Source organism: Mobula hypostoma, chromosome 8 (assembly GCF_963921235.1).
Source record: "Mobula hypostoma chromosome 8, sMobHyp1.1, whole genome shotgun sequence".
In the NCBI taxonomy this organism is placed as follows: domain Eukaryota; kingdom Metazoa; phylum Chordata; class Chondrichthyes; order Myliobatiformes; family Myliobatidae; genus Mobula; species Mobula hypostoma.
In genome coordinates, this window is record NC_086104.1 from 6,899,666 (window position 1) to 6,919,936 (window position 20,271).

The 20,271-nt window shown below is 50.4% G+C and overlaps 1 protein-coding gene across 2 annotated transcripts; it reads left to right on the plus strand.

Annotated features, from left to right (window-relative positions):
- The first annotated feature begins 1,222 nt into the window (after positions 1 to 1,222).
- LOC134350047 (peptide chain release factor 1-like, mitochondrial) lies at positions 1,223 to 19,680 on the plus strand. Of its 2 annotated transcripts, none has more exons than XM_063054960.1 (8): positions 1,223 to 1,354; positions 5,096 to 5,568; positions 10,506 to 10,585; positions 12,212 to 12,395; positions 13,406 to 13,569; positions 14,453 to 14,570; positions 18,553 to 18,689; positions 19,393 to 19,679. In XM_063054960.1, exons 2-8 carry the CDS (start codon positions 5,166 to 5,168, stop codon positions 19,618 to 19,620), a joined length of 1,314 nt encoding a protein of 437 aa, XP_062911030.1. In that variant the 5' UTR covers positions 1,223 to 1,354; positions 5,096 to 5,165; the 3' UTR covers positions 19,621 to 19,679. The 2 variants fall into 2 exon arrangements, with proteins under 2 accessions (XP_062911030.1, XP_062911029.1); XM_063054959.1 differs by lacking the exon at positions 1,223 to 1,354 and adding an exon at positions 3,626 to 4,171 and having other exon boundaries at positions 19,393 to 19,680.
- Positions 19,681 to 20,271: the final 591 nt, after the last annotated feature.

The following is a 20,271-nucleotide window of genomic DNA, read 5'->3' on the forward strand; positions in this document are numbered from 1 at the left end:
CTCATCCCACACCGCCCCATCCCCGGCTATGACAGCTTTAAGGAACCTATTTAGGACAGAGGTGTCCTAAACACCTTGACACAGAGGGTAGAGAGCAGGCTCTATCATTATTAGCCATTGGGGGATCAAGGTGACAGGATTAATGCAACTTATTGCACAGAGGTAGAACTGGAATTGGAATCTGGTTTATTATTGTCACATGTACTGAGACACAGGAAAAAGCTTGTCTTGCGTACTATTCATACAGATCAGATCATTGCACAGCGCACAGAGTGGCACAAGTAAAACAACAATAGAAAGCTGAATAAAATGTAACAGCCCGCCATCACCCTAGACATTGCGACCATCAAGGCAGAGGCACAGGAGTCTGAAGACCCACACTCAATGCTTTAGGAACAGCTTCTTCCCCTCCACCATCAGATTTCTGAATGGACAATGAACCTATGAACATCACCTGAATATTTTTGCTCTCATTTTTGCACTACTCATTTAATTTATTTTGAATATATTTCTTATTGTAATTTATATTTATCTTATGGTTGTCCTAAAACAACAAACTTCACGACATAATCGAGTGATATTAAACCTGATTCTGACAAAGTGCAGTGCAGGCAGACAATAAGGTGCAGGATCATAACAAGGTAGATTGTGAGCTCAAGAGTCCATCTTATCATACTAGAGAACCACTCAGTAGTCCTATATCAGTGGGATGGAAGCTCTCCTTGAGCCTAGTGGTGCGTACTTTCTGGCGTTTTGTCTTCTGTCCGATAGGAGAGAGGAACAGAGAAAATGTCCGGAAAGGGTGGGGACCTTGATTTTGCTGGCTGCTTTCCTGAGGCAACGAGAAGTGTAGATGAAGGGGAAAGTGGTTATCGTGATGTGCAGAGTCGCGTTTCTAAAGTTTTTATTTTTGCGGACACTGCAACGCAATTGCCAGGGATATATATTTTTTAAAAATTCGCCATGACCTTCGTGGGTGTTAGAGCAGACACGCAGGGAAAAATGGGCTACTTTACCTATTTTCCACCATCTCCATTTTTCCTGACGTGATAAAACGGAAAAATAGGAATGAAACATACTAGGATCATGACTTGAAGTACCTCCTGAACGATTTGAGCACTATATTTGGATGTGATGATGGCGCAGAAAGGAACCATCAGGCATTGCGGTTGGGAAAGTGCCCCATCGGTGGAAAGGCCAGCCGGTAGGGGGCGGGGCTTAGCGCGGCCTGCCGATCCTCGGGCTCTACTCGCCGGTCTACTGCTGCACGTAACGAAGTTCTGCGGCGGATCGAGGCCGCACTCCCTGATCACGAACAGCGACTGCGCAGTTTATCTTCAGAATATCCTTATCGGTGAGGAGGGAGGACTGCACCGTTGGGGAGAGGGAGGCTGGAGGGACCGCCGAGCTCTGGGGAGAGAGGGAGGAGGGAGGAGGGAGCGCCGCACCGTGGGGAGAGGAGGCTGGAGGGAGCGCCGCACCGTGGGGAGAGAGAGGCTGGAGGGAGCGCCGCGCCGTGGGGAGAGAGGGAGGAGGGAGCGCCGCACCGTGGTAGAGAGGGAGGGAGGAGGGAGCGCCGCACCGTGGGGAGAGGGAGGCTGGAGGGAGCGCCGCGCCGTGGGGAGAGGGAGGCTGGAGGGAGCGCCGCACCGTGGGGAGAGGGAAGCTGGAGGGAGCGCCGCGCCGTGGGGAGAGAGGGAGGAGGGAGCGCCGCACCGTGGTAGAGAGGGAGGGAGGAGGGAGCGCCGCGCCGTGGGGAGAGGGAGAGTGGCACCGTTGGGGAGAAAGGGAGGAGGGAGCGCCACTTGTAGGAAAGACGGGAAGAGGGAGCGTCACACCAGGAGGGACAGGAATGGAGTACTGGGGGAATGGCACTGAATCGAGCGTGACAGGTCAGAGAGAGGAGTTGTAAGATGAAGGAGAGTCGAGGGGGAGGGGGAGGGGGAGGGGGAGAGGGGGAGGGGGGGAGGGGGAGAGGGGGAGGGGGGAGGAGGAGGGGGGGAGGGGGAGGAGGAGGGGGGAGGGGGAGGGGAGGAGGGGGGAGGGGGGAGGGGGAGGAGGAGGGGGAGGGGGAGGAGGAGGGGGGAGGGGGAGGAGGAGGGGGGGAGGGGGAGGAGGAGGGGGGAGGGGGAGGGGAGGAGGGGGGAGGGGGAGGGGAGGAGGGGGGGAGGGGGAGGAGGAGGGGGGGAGGAGGGGGAGGGGAGGAGGAGGGGGGAGGGGAGGAGGAGGGGAGGAGGGGGGAGGGGAGGAGGAGGGGAGGAGGGGGGGAGGGGAGGAGGAGGGGAGGAGGGGGAGGGGAGGAGGAGGGGAGGAGGGGGAGGGGAGGAGGAGGGGAGGGGAGGAGGAGGGGAGGAGGGGGGAGGGGAGGAGGAGGGGAGGAGGGGGGAGGGGAGGAGGAGGGGAGGAGGGGGGAGGAGGAGGAGGGGAGGAGGAGGGGAGGAGGGGGGAGGAGGAGGGGGGAGGGGGGAGGAGGAGGGGGAGGGGGAGGAGGAGGAGGGGAGGAGGGGGGGGAGGAGGGGGAGGGGGAGGGGGAGGAGGGGGAGGGGAGGGGGAGGGGGAGGAGGAGGGAGGGGAGGGGGAGGAGGGGGAGGGGAGGAGGGGGAGGGGAGGGGGAGGAGGGGAGGAGGAGGGAGGGGAGGGGGAGGAGGGGGAGGGGAGGGGGAGGAGGGGGAGGGGAGGGGGAGGGGGAGGAGGGGGAGGGGAGGGGAGGGGGAGGGGGAGGGGAGGGGAGGGGAGGGGGAGGGGGAGGAGGGGGAGGGGAGGGGAGGGGGAGGAGGAGGAGGGGGAGGAGGAGGAGGGGGGAGGAGGAGGAGGGGGAGGGGGAGGAGAGGAGGGAGGGGAGGGGGGGGAGGAGGGGAGGGGAGGGGAGGGGGGGGGAGGAGGGGAGGGGAGGGGGGGGAGGAGGGGAGGGGAGGGGGGGAGGAGGAGGGGAGGGGGGGAGGGGGGAGGAGGAGGGGAGGAGGGGAGGAGGAGTTGCACAGGATGGAGTAAAAGGAGGCAGTAGGGTGGGAAGGAGGGAACGTCAGGTGGGAGGGGGAGTCATGCTGGAGGGACGTGGAGGGGAGAGGGTGTCATGTGGGAAGGACGTGGAGGGGAGGGGGTGTCTTGTGTTAGGGACCTGGAGGGGAGGGGGGTCACGTGGGAGGGACGGGGAGGGTAGGGGGTGTCACATGGGAAGGGAGTGGAGTGGAGGGGAGGGTAGAGGGTGTCACGTGGGATGGGAGGGGAGGGGGTGTCACGCGGGAGGGGAGGGGAGGGGAGGGGAGGGGGAGTCACGCGGGAGGGATGGGGAGGGGAGGGGGTGTCACGCGGGAGGGACGGGGAGGGGAGGGGGAGTCATGCGGGAGGGACGGGGAGGGGAAGGGGTGTCACGCGGGAGGGACGGGGAGGGTAAGGGGTGTCACGTGGGAAGGACGTGGAGGGGAGGAGAGGGGATGTCACGCAGGAGGGATGTGGAGGGTAGGGGGAGCACACGGGGGAGGAGGAGTGTGAGTCACTCGGGGAGAGGAGGAGGAAGGAGATTCACATGGCCGGGAGGGCAGAGGAAGTGGAGTGCTGAGGGACGTGCGATGAGGAGGGAGGAAGCCGAAGGTAGAGGGAATACTATGGATCAGTGTCCTGTACTGCAGACAGCCCATGTCACAAGTTCTGGGAGAGCTTACAGAGCTGACATCCTCAGCGTACAGAAAGTCATCGAATTCACTGTTCATTTTATTTAGAGACACAGCACAGTATATGCCCTTCAAAATGCTTTACCCAGCAAACCCCCCCCACCCCCCCATCCAACAACCCTGATTAACACTAACCTAATCACGGGACAATTTATAATGACCAGTTAACCTAGCCAACACGTCTATGGACTGTGGGAGGAAACCGGAGCACCCGGAGAAAGCCCATGCGTTCACGGGGAGGATGCCGGGATCAAACTCTGAACTCCGACACCCCTTGCTGTAATAGCATCGCACTAACCGCTATGTTACCATGGTGCCCAGTGTTCGAAGTAAATTTATTGTCAAAGTACATATATATATATGTTGGCTGGATGTAGAATTATAGGGATAACATTAGCAGGGCATTTGGAAAAGAGCAGATAAGATACAGGAGCCTAGGGACTCACGCCACCAGGTTCAGGAACAGTAATTACCCCTCACCCATCTGGCTCTTGAACCAGGTATGGTAACTTCACTCAAATTCACTTGCTCCATCATTGAATTGTTCCCACAACCTATCATGAGACGCTTCATCTCACGTTCTCGATGTCTATTGCTTATTTGTTTACTATTTTATTTCTGTTTTGTCTTTGTACCTTGGATGTTTGTCCACTCTGTTGGGAGTAGTCCTTTGTTGATTCTATTATAGTTCTTGGAATATGCCCGCTAAAAAACTAAACTCATGGTGGGTTCTGGTGACATATATGTACTCTGATAATAAATTTACTTTGAACCATACACAAACCTGTGATTCATTTTCTTGTGGACATTCACAGTAAATATGAGAAATGCAATGAGAGACCACACCCAACAGGATGGACAAACAACCAATGTGTAAAAGACAACAATCTGTGCAAATACTAATCTCTTACTAGCTCTTCTTTCAGTTAGTCCTGACGAAGGGTCTCGGCCCGAAACGTCGAATGTACCTCTTCCTAGAGATGCTGCCCAGCCTGCTGCGTTCACCAGCAACTTTGATGTGTGTTGGTCGAGGGAGGAAGGAGTTTGTTTTGCTGGTGTTGTTTTGTTGCTTGTTGTGTTCTGTGTTGTTCTGCCGAGCATTGTGGGCATGATATGTTGGCGCCAGAATGCGTGGTGACACTTGTAAGGTGCCCTCAGCACACCTTCAGGTGCGTTGGTTGTTAACACAAACGACACATTTCTCTGTGCGTTTTGATGTATGTGTGATAAATAAATTTGACTCTTGGCTACATGGGTTCCCTCTGGGTGCTCCAGTTCCCCCCCCACGTTCCAAAGACATACAGGTTAGTAAATTCGGGGCATGCCACGTTGGCGACGCTTCCTCGGACTGTGTTGGTTGTTGATGCTTTTCACAGGACCGTTCGGTGTACGTGTGACAAATAAAAAGCTCATTTAACCTGCAGGTCAGGGATCTGTGGACGCTCTGCTCTTGGTGGAATTCCATTGCCAAACTGCAGGACCACTTAGGAAAACATGCTCGGTGCCGGGCGGACGCTACTGGACTTTGCCCGTGGCCACCTTCGCGCTGGGCGGTGCCTCGCCAAGCTTCAGCCCTGGTGCGTGAGGAAGGCTTTCCATCTGAAGACGGGGCTGGGCACTTCCAAGCCTCTCGACGCTGCAGGCCCGTCCCGTGCTCGCAAAACGGAGGAGGTGTTCGGCCAGAGCTCGCTGCAGGGCTACCTGAGGGAGCTGGAGCGGGAGTACGCGGAGTCGCTGGAGAGACTCGCTGGTTGCCGGGCGTCCCCCGGGCGGGAGAGCGACAGTACAGCCAGGGAGCTGCAGAGGCGAGTGGGTGAGCTAGCACCGGTGGTGAACGAACTGCTGCAGCTGAGGGCCAAGGAGCAGGAGCTTCGAGACATTGAGATCCTGCTGAAAGGTGAGCAACATGCACAGAAAGACAGCACAGTAGCACAGCGGCAAGCGTAGCACTTTACACCGTCAACAATCGCGACCAGGCTTCAATTCCCGCTGCTGTCTGTACGTTCTGTCTGTGACTGCATGAGACAAGGGAGCCTAAGTGCCCGTACCCATACTGAGTAGTTCTGTGGCACTATGTGAGGACAACCCCTCACCTTTCAGTTCCACTAAACATTCCCCTTCCAACACATCTCTCCATGGCCTTCTCTACTGCCCTGCCACGATGAGGCCACATTCAGTTTGAAGGAGCAACACCTTACATTCCGTATGGGTAGCCTCCAACTTAATGGCCTGAATGTCGATATCTCAAACTTCCGGTAACTTGTTCCCTCCTCTCCCCTTTCTCTCTTTCCCCATTCCCCTTTCTAGCTGCCCTCCTCCTTTTCCTTTCTTCCATTCTCCTCTCCTTCCTCCTTCAACTTCCAGCATCTCACTTCATCCCCACCCACCTCACCTGGTCTCACCTATGACTTGCCAGCTTGACTTGCTTCCCCTCCACCCAGCTTCTTATTCTGGCTTCTGCCCCCTTCCTTTCCAGTCCTCATCCTGAAACCTGGTCTGCTTATTCATTTCCATAGTTGCTGCCCAACCTGCTGAGTTCCTCCAGCAGTTTAATCATTGAAACATACAGTGAGATAAGATAGACCATAAGATATAGAAGCAGACATAAGACAAATGTAGGTCCCCTACAGACAGAAACAGGTGAGTTGATTATGGGGAGCAAGGACATGGCAGACCAATTGAATAACTACTTTGGTTCTGTCTTCACTAAGGAGGACATAAATAATCTTCCGGAAATAGTAGGGGACAGAGGGTCCAGTGAGATGGAGGAACTGAGGGAAATACATGTTAGTAAGGAAGTGGTGTTAGGTAAATTGAAGGGACTAAAGGCAGATAAATCCCCAGGGCCAGATGGTCTGCATCCCAGAGTGCTTAAGGAAGTAGCACAAGAAATAGTGGATGCATTAGTGATAATTTTTCAAAACTCTTTAGATTCTGGACTAGTTCCTGAGGATTGGAGGGTGGCTAATGTAACCCCACTTTTTAAAAAAGGAGGGAGAGAGAAACCGGGGAATTATAGACCGGTTAGCCTAACATCGGTGGTGGCGAAAATGCTAGAGTCAGTTATCAAAGATGTGATATGAGCACATTTGGAAAGCGGTGAAATGATCGGACAAAGTCAGCATGGATTTGTGAAAGGAAAATCATGTCTGACGAATCTCATAGAATTTTTTGAGGATGTAACTAGTAGAGTGGATAGGGGAGAACCAGTGGATGTGGTATATTTGGATTTTCAAAAGGCTTTTGACAAGGTCCCACACAGGAGATTAGTGTGCAAACTTAAAGCACACGGTATTGGGGGTAAGGTATTGATGTGGATAGAGAATTGGTTGGCAGACAGGAAGCAAAGAGTGGGAATAAACGGGACCTTTTCAGAATGGCAGGCAGTGACTACTGGGGTACCGCAAGGCTCAGTGCTGGGACCCCAGTTGTTTACAATATATATTAATGACTTGGATGAGGGAATTAAATGCAGCATCTCCAAGTTTGCAGATGACACGAAGCTGGGCGGCAGTGTTAGCTGTGAGGAGGATGCAGGGTGACTTGGATAGGTTGGGTGAGTGGGCAAATTCATGGCAGATGCAATTTAATGTGGATAAATGTGAAGTTATCCACTTTGGTGGCAAAAACAGGAAAACAGATTATTATCTGAATGGTGGCCGATTAGGAAAAGGGGAGGTACAACGAGACCTGGGTGTCATTATACACCAGTCATTGAAAGTGGGCATGCAGGTACAGCAGGCGGTGAAAAAGGGGAATGGTATGCTGGCATTAATAGCAAGAGGATTCGAGTACAGGAGCAGGGAGGTACTACTGCAGTTGTACAAGGCCTTGGTGAGACTACACCGAGAGTATTGTGTGCAGTTTTGGTCCCCTAATCTGAGGAAAGACATTCTTGCCATAGGGGGGGTACAAAGAAGGTTCACCAGATTGATTCCTGGGATGGCAGGACTTTCATATGATGAAAGACTGGATGAACTAGGCTTATACTCGTTGGAATTTAGAAGATTGAGGGGGGATCTTATTGAAATGTATAAAATCCTAAAGGGATTGGACAGGCTAGATGCAGGAAGGTTGTTCCCGATGTTGGGGAAGTCCAGAACGAGGGGTCACAGTTTGAGGATAAAGGGGAAGCCTTTTAGGACTGAGATTAGGAAAAACTTCTTCACACAGAGAGCGGTGAATCAGTGGAATTCTCTGCCACAGGAAACAGTTGAGGCCAGTTCATTGGCTATATTTAAGAGGGAGTTAGATATGGCCCTTGTGGCTGAAGGGATCGGGGGTATGGAGGCTGGTACAGGGTTCTGAGTTGGATGATCATGGCTGATCATACTGAATGGCGGTGCAGGCTCGAAGGGCCGAATGGCCTACTCCACCTATTTTCTATGTTTCTATAGGCCGTTCAGCCCATCAAGTCTGCTCCGCCATTAATCATGGGCTGATCCAATTCTTCCAGTTATCCCCACTCCCCTGCCTTCATCCCATATCCTTTAATGCCCTGGCTAATCAAGAATCTATCTATCTCTGCCTTAAATACACCCAATGACTCGACCTCCACAGCTGCTTGTGGCAAGAAATTCCACAGATTTACCACCCTCTGACTAAAGTAATTTCTCCGCATCTCAGTTCTAAACAGATGTCCTTCAATCCTGAAGTCCTGCCCTCTTGTCCTGGACTCCCCTACTATGGAAAATAACTTTGCCATATCGAATCTGTTCATGCCTTTTAACATTCAGAATGTTTCTATGAGATCCCCCCTCATTCTCCTGAACTCCAGGGAATACAGCCCAAGAGCTGCCAGACGTTCCTCATATGGTAACCCTTTCATTCCTGGAATCATTCTTGTGAATCCTCTCTGAACCGTCTCCAATGTCAGTATATCCTTTCTAAAATAAGGAGCCCAAAACTGCACACAATACTCCAAGTGTGCTCTCACGAGTGCTTTATAGAGCCTCAACATCACATCCCTGCTCTTATATTCCATACCTCTAGAAATGAACGCCAACATTGCATCCACCTTCTTCACCACCAACTCAACCTGAAGGTTAACTTTTAGGATACCCTGCACAAGGACTCCCAAGTCCCTTTGCATATCTGCATATTGAATTCTCTCCCCATCTAAATAATCTGCCCGTTTATTTCTTCCACCAAAGTGCATGACCATACACTTTCCAACATTGTATTTAATTTGCCACTTCTTTGCCCATTCCCCTAAACTATCTAAGTCTCTCTGCAGTCTCTCTGTTTCCTCAACACTACCCGCTCCTCCACTTATCTTTGTATCATCAGCAAATTTAGCCACAAATCCATTAATCCCATAGACCAAATCATTGACATACATCGTAAAAAGAAGCAGTCCCAACACCACCCCCTGTGGAATTCCACTGGTAACCGGCAGCCAGCCAGAATAGGATCCCTTTATTCTCATGCTCTGTTTTCTGCCAATCAGCCAACGCTCCACCCATGCTAGTAACTCCCCTGTAATTCCATCGACTCGTACCTTGCTAAGTAGCTTCATGTGTGGCACCTTATCAGAGGCAAACATTTTGATTCTAACTAGTGGACATTGTTCTCATGTAGCACATGTACCTTCACGAACAAACTTCCTCCAGGTGTACCTTTTGAGTGAAATGTCTTCCCAGTTTTTAGATGTGATGTTGAATTTCTTCAGGCTGGTTCTCGGTTGAGATTCAAGTGAATTTCAGAGTTGTATATGGTGATAATATATGTATGCACTTTGATAGTAAATTTACTTTGAACTTTGATTTTGATGTTATCTATGAGTTGTTTCATTTTCCCACCTGGGCCTTACTGACCTTCCTTCAACTGGGAGTAAAGGATCGGTTTGAGGTAGGTGTCCGGATGATATGGCCTGTCAATCAGAGTTGGTGTAACGTTATTTAATTTATTTAGAGATGCAGTGTGGAACAGATCCTTTTAGCCCACCGAGCAACACCACTGATTTAATCCTGTGCTAATATCAGGGCAATTTACAATGACCAATTAACATACTACCCAGAACATCTTTGGAATATGGGAGGAAACCAGAGCACCTGGAGGAAATCCACACTGTCACAGGGAGAATATACAAACTCCTGACAAACAGCGGCAAGAACTGAACTGCATTACGCTAACTGCTATACTATCGTGCTTTATCATGGTGGAGATGTTGTTCATGTTGGCCTCCTCCAGTACGCTGGTGGTAGTGTGTCTGTCCCTCCAGCTGAACCTCAAAGTCTGTCACAGGGATTTTTGGTGGTGGTGTTCCAGGGCGTTCAGGTGGCCTATGATTTAGATCCAGACAGTTACATAGCAAGGAAGGACAACTGCTCTATAAACCAGTAGTTTTGTTTGGCCCTGTAGGTCGCGTTCTTCAAGGGCGCCATGGTAGTAGAGCAGTTAATGTGATGTTATTACAGCTCAGGGCATCGGAGTTTGGAGTTCATTCCAACGTTGTTTGTAAAAAGTTTGTACGTCTGTCACCCTTCTCATGGGCCTCTGGGTTTCCTCAGGGTGCTCCAGTTTCCTTTCGCAGAAAACAGGTGTACCTGTTCATGGGTTAATTGGTCATTGTAAATTGTCCTGTGATTAGGCGAGGGTTGAATCGGTGGTGGGGTGTGGCTCATTGGGCCAGAACGGCCTGTTCCATGCTTTATCTCTAAATAAATCAATATTAACTATTTTCCTTAAGTGTCAGTTGTAGCCCAGCCTGGTAGGTCCCCTCCACTGAGCAAGGATAGGGAGGTTCTTTGCCACACTCTGAGCGGCTACGTGGTGCTACGTGTACCGGTGAAATCGGAGCGCGGGAGTTGACACCCCATTTGTCTGTTGCAGATGACGATGCCGATCTAAAGAGGCTGGCAGAGAGTGAAGAGAGTGGTTGCCAGGCAACGATCCAGGGCCTGAGGACCAAGGTAGGAATGGCTCCTGTCTCCTGCTCGTATTTGGAACCTGAATCACAATCAGGTTTATCATCACTAGCAGATGACATGAAATTTGTTGTTTTGCAGTACATTGTAATCCATAAAAATCTATAAATTACAGTAAGGAGCATATATAAAAATTAAATAAGCAGAGCAAAAAGAGTGCAAAAAAAACCCACACAAAAGTAGTGGGATGATATTCATGGGTTCATTGTCCATTTAGAAATGTAATGGTGGAGGGGAAAAAATTGTTCCTGAATCATTGAATTTGTGTCTTCACGTTCCTTTACCACCTCCTGGTGGCAGCAATGAAAAGAGGGCATATCCTGGGTGATAGGGATGCTTCATAGTAGATGTCTCCTTTTAAGGCATAGCCTTTTGAAGGTATCCTGGATGCCGGGGAGTCTCACGCCCATGGTGGAGCTGGCTGAGTTTACAACCTCCTGCAGCTTTTTCCGATCCTGTGCAGTGGCCCCTCCGTACCAGACGTTCTGTCAAAGTGCTGGAAAATTGAGGGAACTGGGAACAAGAAGAAACATTTGGTTGGGCTGTCATTTCTAATATCTTTTAATATATTTGTAGATGATCCATTACCAAGATGTGGAAGCTATAGGGTGCTTTGTTGCTGATGTGCTGAGCATTGTGGGCATGCTCTGTTGGTGTGGCAACACTTGAGGGCTTCCTCCAGAAAATCTTTACCTTGTGTTGTTTGTTAGCGGAAACAATGCATTTCACTGAATGTTTTGATGCACATGTGATAAATAAATGAATCTGACTATGAATTAATATAGCGAGTCAAGTTCAAGTTTATTGTCATTCGACCATACACATGTATACAGCTAAACAAAGCCAGTGTTCCTCAGGGATGAATGTGCAAGACACTATGCATATATCAGATAATGATGCTGAGGCCTCCGTTGATCAGGGTTGACCATGGATGTTGTGTTCTAGCTGTCTAGATACGCAAGTCTGGGCAGTACAATATGGAGAGCAAGCTGTTGCCCATGTAGCAAGCTCCCCCCCTACGCATCTGACGAATCCAAAGGAACGGCAGAGACCAATGCAGTTTGTCACCAGCAGCGTCGCAGGAGTTGCCAGCCAGCGTTGAACTCAATTTGAGGCTCCAGCTCTTGATTTTTTTTTCCCCTCAGGGTTTACTCCCAAAGCCTTCCACATGAGTCGATATAGCCGCAAGGCAAGGGAGGTTTAGATCAGAGGTTTCCTTCTCCTAGCTGATCTGTCCACCAAGGCTGACGGGTCCCATCTGTCAGAAGTGACTGGTTTTAGCATGCCAGTAATCTACATTTGCCCCTTCTCCTGTCAGTAGAGACAGTTCTGCCTGGTTTGGTAGCTAAGCCACATGCAAAGGCCAGGAGCTGGACTTGGTTGTCAGAGGCCTTTTGAAACGCACACCATTAGGAGCATTTAATAGGTAGTGGGAGTAACAGTATAATACTACTGGCATTGAAATCCCACCTGGCTGCACCTTGTTCTTTTTCTACTATCCCCTGACTCAGCTGCTGCTGGAGGAGGAGAAAGAAGAAACATCTGATGTATCAGAACTGGGTGGTCTCATGCCCAAGACTTGGTGCTGAACCCTCTTCTCCTCGTTTGCAGATCCTTTCACTCCTGATTCCCTCGGAAGAGGCGAGTAACAACGACCTGATTCTGGAGGTGACAGCGGGCGTCGGCGGACAGGAGTCCATGCTGTTTGCTGCGGAGATGTTCGAAATGTACCAGGGCTACGCAGCCTACAAGCACTGGGACTTTGACGTGCTGGACTACCGTCACAGTGAGCTAGGTAGTGTCCTTGGTTGTCACTGAGAGATGAACTTTAAACCCAACCTATCTTTCTGTCTTCTTCTCTCCTTAACATCCTCCAGCCCCAGTGCCCTCTGACATGCCAGCTTGTCCTGTCTTGGACTCTTGTCACTTCTTCTGGTCCTCATCCATTGAAACCCCAGAATCCCTCTCCTCCCTCTCCTCCCCCTCCCTCTCATGCCTCTTTCCCCCTCCCTCCTCCAGGAAAGAATTTGTTGCCATTGGGGATGGTCCAGAGAAGGTTCACAAGGGTTAACATATGGTGGCTCTGGGCCTGTACCTGCTAGAGTGGAGAAGAATGAAGGGAGATGTCATTGAAACCTATTATTTTGGCTAGTCCCATTGACCCGCACCTGGACTATAGCCCTCCATCCATGTACACATCCATACTTCAGTCAAACCCACATCCACCACTTCTGCTGGCAGCTCATTCCACACTGTCACCACCCTCTGAGTGAAGAAGATCCCCCTCTGATTCCCCTTAAACATTTCACCTTTCACCCTAAACCTATGACCTCTAGTTGTCTCACCCAACCACTATGGGAAAAAGCCAGTTTGTATTTACCCTATCTATACCCCTCATCATTGTGAATAGCTGTATCAAATCTCCCCTTGTTCTCTGACGTTCCAGGGAATAGAGTCCTCAGCTATTCAATCTTTCCCTATAACTCAGATCCTCAAGTCCCGGCAACATCCTTGTGAACTTATTTATTTCTTCAGAGATATAGGCCCCTCCAGCCCCTGAAACCATGCCCCCCAATTACACTAATTAACCCGTAATCACTGGAATGTGTTCAGAAACCAGAGCACCCAGGGGAATGTGGTCACAGGGAGAACATACAAGCTCGTACAGGTAGTGGTGAGAATCGAACCCAGGCCACTGGTGCTGTAGTAGCGTTCTGTACTGTTCCGATCTCGTAGATATTTTGTATGTAATGTTTATGTTGTGTCTGAACTGACCGTAAAGGTATTTTCCTTCTCTCCCCGCAGGAGGTCTGCGACATGCTGTTGCCAGTGTGAGCGGAGAGGGGAGCTATGGACGCCTGAAGTACGAGGGGGGAGTTCACCGAGTTCAGAGGATCCCCAGAACCGAGAAGCAAGGCAGGATTCACACCAGCACCATGACCGTGGTGGTATTACCCCAGCCCACCGAGGTACCCGCTCTGCTTTACACCCTCCCTAATGAACGCCATCCTCTCTCTGGTGAGCTGACGGAAAACTCCCAGCAATCCAGATTGGCTGAGTTGTACTAGCATCAAGTTCCTTTGCGTCAGCAACCGCTGAGCTGCCCACGTACTGTCCCTTCACACATTCCCACAGCTCTGGTTAAGTACAGAGTCAAACTGCCCCATTGCACATTTCAACTTTACCTTCATTAGCATCTGTACATATATACAACCCGATGAAATAGCATTTCTCCAGACCACATGCACCCACATAACATGTATCACACACAGCATATAAAACAATATTACCACAACTATCTCAGTAAGATATAATTCAAAATGCATGTGGCATGCAGCACAGGTAGACAGTAAACAGCTCGCTGTCCTAGTGACAAAACCTGGCTGGTGACAGGGTGTTCGTTAGTCTCGCAACCTGAGGAAAGAAGCTCAGTCTGGCAGTCCCAGTCCTGATGCTCCTGTACCTCCTTCCTGACCGTAGTGGGTCAAAGAGATTGTGGGATGGGTGGTGGGGATCGTCAACAATGCTTCATCTGCAATACTCCGTAAAAGTCACAAATAGTGGGAGGGAGACCTCGGTGATCCTCTCGGCAGTTGTTACCGCTATCCTCTGTAGGATCTTGCGGTCCGATGCCTTGCAGCTTCCGTACCAGACAACGATGCAGTCAGACGGAACACTCCCACAACAGAAGCACAAGGTAGAAGTGAGAAGAGAGCATGGCCTGGATGGTGGACGCTGCTTTCTTGTGGCAGCGCTCCTTCTGGATGTGCTGAGTAACGGGGAGGGATTTTCCTGTGATGGACTGGGCCATTTCCATGACTTTCTGTCGACCTTTGGAATTCCTCCCCTCAGATTGAGCTGACGATCAGCCCAAAGGACCTGCGGATCGAAACGAAGCGAGCGAGTGGGGCGGGAGGTCAACATGTGAACACGACGGACAGCGCAGTCCGAATCCTCCACATCCCGACCGGTAAGGGGCACTCCCTGGCGTTCAGGCAGCTCTGATCCCCGTGGACAGGGTCACCGGGACCAGGAAACCACAGTCAATCCAGTGGGAAGAATCACACCTTAAATAATATGACAACACCTTTGACTTTTCTCTGAGGGTCAGGTGGTAAAGAAGGCATTTGGAACACTTGCTTTTAATGGACAGGGCGATGAGTACAGGGATGTAATTTTACAACTGTGCAAGACACTGGTGAGACTACATTTGGGGTGTTTAAAACAAAAATAATATTATAGCCACGAGATTCTGCAGATGCTGGAAATTGAGAGCAACACACACCATGCTGGAGGAGCTCAGCAGGTCAGGCGGCATCTGTAGAAATGAACAAACAGTCAACGTTTCAGGCCGAGGCTCCTCATCAGGACAGGATAGGAAAGGAGAAGGAGCCGGAATGGAAAGGTTGTGGGAGGGGAAGGAGGCCAGGTGGGTGGGAAAGGTAAAGGGCTGGAGAAGAAGGAATCTGATAGGCGAGGAGAGTGGACAATGAGAGAAAGGGAAGGAAAGGGGAACCTAGGGAGAGGTGATAGGCAGGTGAGGAGAAGAAGTGAGAGGTCAGAGTGGGTAATAGAAGGGCGGGGGGAGAGGAGAAATCGATGTTCATGCCATCAGGTTGGAGGCTACCTTAACGGAATATGAGGTATTGCTCCACCGACCTGAGAGTGGCCTCATCGTGGCAGAAGAGGAGGCTGTGGACTGACACGTCGGTAGCTTCATTTGTCACATGTACATTAGCGTTAACAACCAATGCAGTCCGAGGATGGCCAAGCCCACAATTGTCGGCATACCCACAACTCACTAACCAGTACGTCTTTGGAATGTTGCTAAGGACAGACCTTACCATAAGACCATTAGATATAGGAGCAGAATTAGGCCATTTGGCCCATCGAGTCTGCTCCAACATTTCATGGCTGATCCAATTTTCCTCTCTTTTCCCAATCTCGTTTCTTCTCCCCAATTCCCTTCATGCCCTGACCAATCAAGAATCTATTAACTTCTGCCTTGGATATATATAAAGTCTTGGCCTCCACAGCTGCCTGTGGCAAAGCATTCCAAACATTCACGGCTCTCTGGCTTGAGAAATTCCTCCCCATCTATGTTCTAAAAGGACACCCCTCTATTCTAAGGCTATGTCTTCTGGTCATAGACTCTCCCACCAAAGGAAACATCCTCTCCACATCCACTCTATCAAGCCCTTTCACCATTCGATAGGTTTCAATGAGGTCATCTCTCATTCTTCTGAATTCCGATGAATGCGTCAGTCTCTCTTCATATGACAAACCATTCAAACTTGGAGTCATTTTAGTGAAGCTCCTTTGAACCCTCTCCAGTTTCAAAATGTTCTTTCTAAGATAAGAGGCCCAAATTGCTCACAATACTCCATGTGAGGCCCCACCAATGCTTTATAAAGTCTCAACATTACACCCTTGCTTTTTATATTCCGGTCCTCTTGAAATGAATGCTAACATCACATTTACTTTCCTCACTATAGACTCAACCTGCACTTTCTAAAGGTTGGAGGAGCAACACCCCATATACCGTCTAGGTAGTCTCCAGCCCCTTGGTATGAACATAGAATTCTCCAACTTCCGGTAATTGCTCCCCCTCCCTTCCCCTATCCCTATGTCACTCTGCCCCCTCCCCCAGCTGCCTATCACCTCCCTCATGGTTCCGCCTCCCTCTACTACCCATTGTGTTTTCCCCTATTCCTTCTTCACCTTTCCTGCCTATCACCTCCCTGCCTCCCTTCCCCCACCCCTTTATCTTTCCCCTTACTGGTTTTTCACCTGGAATCTACCAGCCTTCTCCTTCCCACCCTCCCCCTACCTTCTTTATATGGCCTCCGCCCCTTCCCTCTTCAGTCCTGATGAAGGGTTCCGGCCCGAAACGTCACCTCATCGTTTCCACAGATGCTGCCCGACCTGCTGAGTTCCTCCAGCATGTTGTGAGTGTTGCTCTGACCCCAGCATCTGCAGAGTACTTTGTGTTTACTCTCTAAAGGTTAATTTGCAGGTTGAGTCTATAGTGAGGAAAGTACAACCACACTATTAATCTCCCAGCTCAGTGCCCTGAATGATGAAGGCCTACATGCCAAAAGCCTTCTTCATCACCCTATCTCCTAGTGGCTGCATTTTCGGGGAACCGTGTCTGTGTAGTCTAAGACCTCTGTTCTACAACACTTAGAGCCTGACTGTTCATTGTGAAGGTCTGAACTTGTCTTTCCAAAGTACGATACCTCACACCTATCTGAATCAAACTCCATTTACCATTCCATTAGACCAGAAGACATCAAAGTAGAATTAATTAATTCGACCCATCAAGCCTGCTCAGATAATTCCATCATGGCTGATTTATGCTCCCTGTCAATCCCATTCTCCTGCCTCTCTCTGTAACCTTTGACACCCTGACTAATCCAGAATCTATCAACCTCCGCTTTAAATATATCCAATGACGTGGCCTCCACAGCCATCTGTGGCAATGAATTCCACAGATTCATCACTCTCTGACTAAAGAAATTCCTTCTCATCTCCATTATAAATGGATGCCCCTCTACTGTGAGGCCATGTGCTCTGGTTCTAGACTTCCCAACTATAGGAAACATCCTTCCCACATCTGTTCTATCCTGCCCTTTCAATATCCGATAGGTTTCAATGAGATCCACTCTCATTCTTCTAAATTCCAGTAAGTACAGGCCCAGAGCCACTTACCTAACTGATCAAACTCCCTCAGTAAATCCTGAGAACATTTTTTGCTGTCAGTGACACCACTAACATTATTGTCATCTGTATATGTACCAGTGATCACCTGTACATTCTGTTTGAACGGTTCTGGGCCTGTTCTCGCTGGAGTTCAGAACAATGAGGGGTGATCTCATTGAAACTTATTGAATATTGAAAGGCCTTGATAGAGTGGACATGGAGAGGATATTTCCTACAGTGCAGGAGTCTAAAATCAGGGGGCACAGGCTCAGAATAGACGGGTGCCCTTTTAGAATGGAGATGAGGAGGAATTTCTTTAGCCAGAGAGTGGTGAATCTGTGGAATTAATTGCCACAGAGGATTGTGGAGGCCAAGTCACTGGGTGTATTTAAAGTGGAGGTTAATAGGATTTTGATTAGTGAGGGTACAAAGGTTACCAGGAGAAGGCAGGAGGAAGGGGTCGACAGGGATAATAAATCAGCCATGTTGAAATGGCGGAGCAGACTCGATGGGCCAAATGGTCTACTATGGTGTACATTCCCGGTATACAATAGACAATAGGTGCAGGAGTAGGCCATTCGGCCCTTTGAGCCAGCACCGCCATTCACTGTGATCATGGCTGATCATCCACAATCAGTATTCAGTTCCTGCCTTATCCCCATAACCTTTGATTCCACTTTCTTTAAGAGCTCTATCCATCTCTTTCTTGAAAGCATCCAGAGACTTGGCCTCCACAGCCTTCTGGGGCAGAGCATTCCATATATCCACCACTCTCTTGAGTGAAAAAGTTTTTCCTCAACTCCGTTCTAAATGGCCTACCCCTTATTCTTAAACTGTGGCCTCTGGTTCTGGACTCACCCATCAGCAGGAACATGCTTCCTGCCTGCAGCATGTCCAATCCCTTAATAATCTTATATGTTTCAATAAGATCCCTTCTCAGCCTTCTAAATTCCAGAGTATACAAGCCCAGTCGCTCCAATATGACAGTCCCGCCATCCTGGGAATTAACCTTGTGAACCTACACTGCACTCCCTCAATAGCAAGAATATCCTTCCTCAAATTTGGAGACCAAAACTGCGCACAATACTCCAGGAGTGGTCTCACCAGGGCCCTGTACAGCTGCAGAACGACCTCTTTGCTCTTATACTCAATTCCCCTTGTTATGAAGGCCAGCATGCCATTAGCTTTCTTCACTGCCTGCATGAGAAGTGGCGATGGGCCCCTGAGTTTGTGCGTCTGTCGCTGGGCAGGTGTGGTGTCTGAGTGCCAGCAGGAGCGGTCACAGCTGCGGAATCGCGAACGGGCCATGCAGATGCTGCGGGCTAAGCTGTACGGCAGGAAGCTGGAGGAGGAGACGAGCAGACGGCAGCATGCTCGCAGTATTCAGGTACCTCCCTCCAGTCTGTGACCCCTTCCCCTGACCTCTCCATCCGCTATCCCCTCCTGTCGGTGTCCCCCCCCCCACCTCTTCATTTGCCAATGCCTGCCCAACTCACCCCTCCTGTTGGTGCCCCCTCCCCCCCCCATCTCTGACCCGTCCAAACCAGCTTCCCCTCCTGTCCGTGTCCCTTCCCCTGACCCACACGCCCTGTCGGTGTCTCCTCTTCCTGACCTGCCCCTCCAGCATCACCTCCTGTCTGTATCTTTCTCCCCTGATCTGCACCCTGTGTCCGTGTCCTCTCCCCGACCTAACTCTCCAGCTCCCCCTTCCATCTGTGTCCCCTCCCCCTGGCCCACACGTCCTGTCCATGTGTCTCTCCCCAACCCACCCCTCTGGAATCATCTCCTGTCCGTACCTCCTGCCTCCAGCCAACCCCTCAGGTACCCTCTGTCTTATCCTGGGACCTTACCCTCTGACCTTGACCCACCTGTCCAGCTCGTCCCAGTACCCTACCTTCTGATCTTGACCCACCACCTAGTAGCCCCTCTCATTCCTGTTCCTGACCCACCATACCATTTCCTCATTCCCATCTTTGTCTGTACCTGTGACCCCTGCTGACCCACCCATGGACTCGATGGGCTGAAGAGCCTGTTTCCATGCTGTAGTGCTCTTTGACTCTATAACTCTGTGTGCCTTTTCCTTTCACCAGACTGGAACCAGGGGGAGATCAGAAAAAATCCGAACCTACAACTTTCCACAGGACAGGGTGACAGATCATCGGATCGGCAAATCGCTCTACAACCTAAAGGACTTCATGCTGGGGGAAGAGCTCCTGGACGAGATGATTGAGGAGCTGAGAGGCCTTGCTAACACTGAACATCTCCTCGAGTTCCTGGAGAACATGCAGAGGCAACAGAATAGATCAGGGGACCGGTGACGGTCTTTCAAAACTCCAATAAAATTGGACTTGATATGCTCCGATTGATTTTAGAGTCTTTGCTTCATAGAACGCTACAGCACAGAAACAGGTCCGTCAGCCCATCAACTCTGTGCTGAACTGTAATTCTGCCTAGTCCCAGCAACCCGCACATGGACCATAGCCTTCCCATCCATATACTTATCTAAACTTTTCTGAAGCGTTGCAGTCAACCCTGCATCCACCACTTCCGCTGGCAGCTCATTCCACACTCACACCAGCCTTTGACTGAAGAAGTTTCTGCTCGGGTTCCTCTTAAATAATTCACTTTTCGCCCTTAACCTATGACCTCTAGTTCTAGTCTCACCCAGCCTCACTGGAAAAAGCCTGCTTGCGTTTACCATATCTATACCTCCATCAAATCTCTCCTTGTTCTTCTACACTCCAGGGAATGAAGTCCGAACCCATTCGTCCTTTCCCTATGACTCAGATGCTTAAATCCCAGCAACATCCTTGTAAATTCTTTCCTGGAGGTAAGTGACCAGAACTACGCACAATGCTCCAAATTAACCCTCACCAAAGTCTTATGCAACTTCAACATAACATCTCGGCTCCTGCACTCAGTACTTTAATTTATGAAGGCCAATGCGTCAAGTGCTCACTTTATGACCC

What these genes read in the sequence shown, in the direction of transcription:
- LOC134350047 (XM_063054960.1), top strand. Translation starts at nt 5,166, where the DNA reads ATGCTCGGTGCCGGGCGGACGCTACTGGACTTTGCCCGTGGCCACCTT. An exon ending in CTACCGTCACAGTGAGCTAG is followed by an intron (nt 12,396 to 13,405) that starts GTAGTGTCCTTG and finishes CTCTCCCCGCAG; the next exon opens with GAGGTCTGCGACATGCTGTT. An exon ending in AATCCTCCACATCCCGACCG is followed by an intron (nt 14,571 to 18,552) that starts GTAAGGGGCACT and finishes GTCGCTGGGCAG; the next exon opens with GTGTGGTGTCTGAGTGCCAG.